The 5,478-nt window shown below is 37.2% G+C and overlaps 1 protein-coding gene across 4 annotated transcripts; it reads right to left on the reverse strand.

Moving 5' to 3' along the window:
- Positions 1-241: 241 nt before the first annotated feature.
- LOC112526549 (F-box protein At5g07670-like) lies at positions 242-5,107 on the reverse strand. 4 transcript variants are annotated; one of them, XR_003070614.1, is made up of 6 exons: positions 3,755-5,107; positions 2,341-2,582; positions 1,647-1,706; positions 1,419-1,534; positions 835-1,117; positions 245-707 (listed from the first exon to the last, which is right to left on the reverse strand). XR_003070614.1 is itself a non-coding variant. In XM_025136880.1 (4 exons), exons 1-4 carry the CDS (start codon positions 4,837-4,839, stop codon positions 1,458-1,460), a joined length of 1,464 nt encoding a protein of 487 aa, XP_024992648.1. In that variant the 5' UTR covers positions 4,840-5,107; the 3' UTR covers positions 242-1,457. The 4 variants fall into 4 exon arrangements, 2 of the variants coding, with proteins under 2 accessions (XP_024992648.1, XP_024992649.1); XR_003070613.1 differs by having other exon boundaries at positions 243-707; positions 835-1,534; XM_025136880.1 differs by having other exon boundaries at positions 242-1,534.
- Positions 5,108-5,478: the final 371 nt, after the last annotated feature.

Raw genomic sequence — 5,478 nt, forward strand, 5'->3', positions numbered from 1 at the left:
CCTCCACAAACCAGACATACAATCAACACCGTTAGGTTAAATCTGTAAAAAAACGGATCAAGGGCCACAAATGGTTCTCACATAACTGAGTAGCTCTCAGCAGAACTCAACCCAAGTTCATAACATTTAAAGTACCTCATCTCCATGCCTGAATAGTTTCATAAATCCCGATTTGACCTCTTTTGTCTTGTCTTGATAAATGGCAAATTCGCCATTTTGTTTTGTATACTAACGAGCATGTATTTCGAAGCGTTTTGTCTCACAGATTTATTTATTTGTACGTAACGGAAAGTTTGCAGATGATCAATGAAACTTGAAATCCGACATCAAAAAACATGTTAAAATATTACACTTGCGAGTCGTTTGATCCAAGATTGATGTCAATATCACTTCGCACCTAATGTAAACCGTTCATTGTCAAAGAAACGAATTTGAGAAATTTAAGGATTCAAATATTTTTACTCCAAAAAGCTATAACAAACTTGGATTTAGTCTAAAAGGTAGGAAACGATTTGTAGGTAACATTCTCAAGAAACAAAGAAAAAAGTTCAGACAGATATTCACGAAAAGAACTGCTCTACTAGTTCAGATTCAGGATAAGTTTGTATATATCCCACCTCTAAACCCACCTTCAAATGGGAAACCGAACAAACACACACCATGGCTCAAGCCTATCCCGGTGTCATCAACCAATTTATTGAACCAATCTACACCAAGAGGCAAAAACCAATTGAACTAACAAAACAAAGGAATGCATAATTCGAGTTGAAAAGTGTGAGGTAGGTATGCAATGTTTTAAGATTTTAACTAGACTTTGGTAGTTTAGTAATTTACCAACTTTGTCCTATCACCCTGATATCGCACCAAACATGGGACAAGAAGTTATTCTCCAGTCGTATCCCATTCTGTTCCACATACCAAACACTCTTACTGAACATTGGAGTGAAGACCCTTTGTACATGCAAGAAGTTGATTAGTAAACCTTACTAATAAACCTTGACGGCTAGCTCAACTAACATATAAATGTCAGACTTTACAGCTCCTCCCTGTAGGTTGCTAGTGGATATTTTGGTTGTTATCTTCCGAGTCCCATGGGATTGGTCGAGATGCGCTTAAGCTGCGCAGACACAACGGTTACCAATTAAAAAGAAGTTCATTAGTAGAACCATTGGGTTTTCTATGAGCTTTACCCTTGAAATTTTGACACTATTCTATCTCAATAAGCCAAAAACCTAATGTTTTCTGCTAGCAAACCAGTTGTTATACTGATTATTGGCTTCTTCACATTCGTTGACATTCTATGCCACACACATATCATGATGTTTAACACAACACATTGTTGAACTATTAGTCGAATGCTTAAAATAAACGTGTCACTAAAGCAGCCACGTGCAAGAAAGTGTAAAACGTTCACATACCTTTTAATCAAGGAACGAACACTTGCAATTGGGCATGAATCAGGATCCGCAGCAAACTCCCCAAGACTCCCAACCATTTTGGTGCATTAAATGGTCAAATCGCTCGATGTTCATACCTATATAAAAGAATACAATCTCCCCAACATTTAAGAAACCTATAAAACTAGCAGAAAATACAAACTACATCAAAGAGCTGGTTCAATAACATGAAACAGAAATGAAATTCACCTGATTTGCGCCATTTTAAGACCTGGGAACCCATAGCCAAGAGGGTAACACTTTTGCCACCTGCCCATGGATGCACCCTTAGGCATACGGTGTTTGGTACACAGATGGGATGAACGAGATGCGGGTACATACAAAAACCTTCCCAATCTATACAGACATATTTATCCATACAGACTGCTTTATCCATTTGGGACTTAATGGAAAACCAACCAAACAACCTCTGGTCTTGTCCAGTCCCAGTTTAATTATCTCGCCAAACGTTGGACAACAAGTTTTTGTTCTATCCTATCATGTCCCACATACCAAACGCACTCTTAGCGATTAGTTGGGGCATAAAGAAGAATGCATTTGAACTCTGAACCTGTTAAGTATCAATAGCAAGTCTCAACTACTTGAGTAAAGCCCATAAAAAGGGTCATAACTATTAATTGCAAAACACACAGAATAGATGTAACTTTATGTGGAACAGTGGAAGGAAAATAACGAAATGAAATTAGATAAAGAACGTATAGTGACTTGTAGATACACTTGTTCTCTAAATCCTACGACTAATCTTTATGGGAAAACTAGAACAAGTATATTCTCAGGTTGACAAAGAAACAAATGCTATCCTACCCTTTTGTGACCATGCTAACTATTGGACAAAAGAAAAAAGACATCAAATTGCAAGATCAAATCTTGAAGCTTCCTCCACCTTTCTGCCATATTCCGCTACCATCAAGACCTGATGAGAGAATAGACTTGGAATCTGGACGCCATTTCAACTCTTTAAGAACGGAAAAAAGGGTTGCTAATTCAGGTGTCATAGCACTGTCCTTTATGTTGTTACAAGAAACTACTTTAAGTCTCTTAAGCTCTTTCCATGAAAGAACTACAGGGTCAAAACCGTCCATTGTAAGTAACGAGCATCCTTCCAAAGACAGAGACGTCACTCTCCTAAAAACCATGTAAAAGAAGAAAGAATCAGCCTTCCTTACTTAATTAGTACCATTCTGTGTTTTAAATAAACAAGAACATCTCAGCCTTAATGACTCAGGATACAATGCACATTCCGTTAAAGATTAAATTCAACTCCAAAAAAATGATATACATCTTGGCAAGGTTTGAACCATTGACCACATGAAAGGCTGGGCTCTACCGGTAACCCAGAAACTGCTTGGCCAATTACCCTTTATGTTAGTAGCAAAACATGTAGAGATTATCCTACTAACTCCGTTCCATGATATGAATAACACCTTTCTTTTAGTTTGTTCCAAAAGAATCTACACTTTTAAGGGGCATAAATGAAGTAGTCATCCACATCATAGGCTTTCCAGCGTACTTAGTACAAATCACATACTTAAACTGCCACAATCATATCAATCATATAACTTTAGTTAAATTGCCATCCAATTGACCAACAGTTCGACAGAGATCAGCTTGCATTTGAACTAAATATGTTGGGGTATAAACAATACATTGTAAAATACTCCCACCGTCCCAAATTAAATGTCTAGAATTAAAAAGGCAAACATTATAAATGTGTAACTATTACACTTTTTAATCAAGCAAATGGCAACTTTACCTTAATGATAGATGGAGTAATGAATTTATATATCTCATAACTAAAGGGTAGAAATGTAGACACTTAATTTGGGATGGAGGAAGTCATAAGTCTTTCTGTAAAAGAAATAGAGAACCCTCCCTCTTCCCTACTCAACACCTCCATCCCCCTCCTCAACACATTAAAAGACCATGAGAGTTTAGTGATTACTTTATCTATTTTGCCATTCTCTAGAATTGTCCTTAGAGGAAGCATTATATCAATTTTGACAATACTGTTAGGCTATCATCAGTTTAATGGAAGCCCTAAAAGATTTTGACTAAACAAGTTGTGGCTGAAAGATATAAAAAATTTAATCGAAGAATGGCTCTAACTTTGGAGCATAGGATGTGATAAATGAACACTCCTATTTATTTTTACAATCTTCTCAATTCAGTAAGCAAAACCCTTAATTCCACCATATGGGTTCTGAAACAAATAACTGCATTCTAATTTATCAAATGTGTAGATACGAGTATCCAAAACAATATGCAAGCAAACAAAAAGAATGACACTATAGTCATACCTACAAATACTTGCAGCGCTGAATGTATTGTTGTGCAATCCCCAACAATCCTCAAAAACCAGCTCCCGAACAGCTTCACAAACCAAAAACAATGCTCCCAAACCCTGCTTATCTCTCAACTGACACCGCTGCAAATGTAATTCTTCAAGGGTGGGACAAGAACCTAAATGCTCATCAGGCCCTGGACTTTGATCGATAAATTTGCAAGATTGAAACTTTAAAGTCTTCAAATTCGTGCAATATGATAATGCAGCTAACCACCCACCTTCCATTCTATGGTCACAAAGGGTCAATTCTTCCATCATTTGGCAACACTGACCAATTGCTTTGATCCCATCATAACTCCCTTCACAACCAACAAGCTCAAGCTTCAGTAATCTTGGACACCCTTGAGCCAAAATTGTCAACCCAATATCTGAAATCACCAAATCATATAGCCCATCAACAGAACCAATGAGCTTCAAAATCTGTAAATTCCTAAAACCTGAAAGCCCTTTTAAATCCATATCCGTACAGGAACATAGCTCTAGTTCCTGTAAAGCTAAACACTCATTTGCAACAGAGGCCAATCCTTCTTTACTTGCACCAAGCAACACAAGCCTACGCAAATTAGGGCAACCTTGAGCAAGAATCTGAACCCCTCTATCAATCAAACCAGCACCCAAAAAATGGGGTTTCCAAATAAACCCAGTATCTGATATGAACGAATTAACATGAATAGACACAAATTTATTACTCAAACAAATACCCGAATTACGAGGGGATATTATGCAAGCTTGAACAATATCAACATCAAGAAGATTAGGAAAGCGATGAGCAAGCCTACCAGAATCAAGAAAATCCCAATCCAATAATCGCAACGATTTAACTAGACCACCGCTAATCCTCGACCATCGTTTACAAACCAAACAACTAGAAATTTGTTGTGCTTTTGTGAGATTAGAGAGTATGAGAATCAAAATTTGATCCGAAAGCAAAGACGTGAAATCTGGGGTTACCGAAATGGGACTACCTTTATCTAGGGTTGGGGATTCATCAGGTTCGGAAGGGGGGGTATTTGAATCTGAAAGAGACTTAAACCTCATGTTGAGAATCTCATTCTTGAGAGCTTGTGCGTCTTCCAGCCAGCTGATTAAGGGTTTCCTTCAATGGCAATGAAGGATTCGCTGGAGTTAGGGTTAGGGTTTGGGTTTGAAATGATGGTCTCCCAATTCCCAAACTTTTTTCTTGCCGCATTTACCCTCTGATTCTTCAAGATTTTACGAAAACCAAGTGGATTTCTTGAAGCTTCAACATGAATTTCATTTATAAAAGAGATTGAAGCTTCCAAGTAAAACTCTCTCTCTCCCTCTCTCCTCCAAAATTTGTCTCACTTTCTCTCTCTATATCTATATATATATATATAGATATATCTGTGCTTTGTTTGTTTCTCTTGTGAGTGGATCAGATTCGTGGGACGCACAAATTTCCTTTCTCTCTTTGTTGATGGCATTATTTTAAGGGTTTAGAATGTGGTGCGGTCAGTCAGCCAAAAGGCATGGAAAATATATTATTTTTCATATCCGTGGTCCAAAAATATTATATCTATACTATATTATAAAGCATTTGGCTAAAACTCTTAAAAACTCTTAAACTTTTAAAACTCTTAAACCCGTTCATCCCTATCCGATTTCATCCCATAACTGAATTCGTGTAACTAACTGTAGATAAACACAATCAAATAC

Source organism: Cynara cardunculus (genome assembly GCF_001531365.2).
Source record: "Cynara cardunculus var. scolymus isolate 2C chromosome LG 14, CcrdV1, whole genome shotgun sequence".
NCBI lineage: Eukaryota > Viridiplantae > Streptophyta > Magnoliopsida > Asterales > Asteraceae > Cynara > Cynara cardunculus.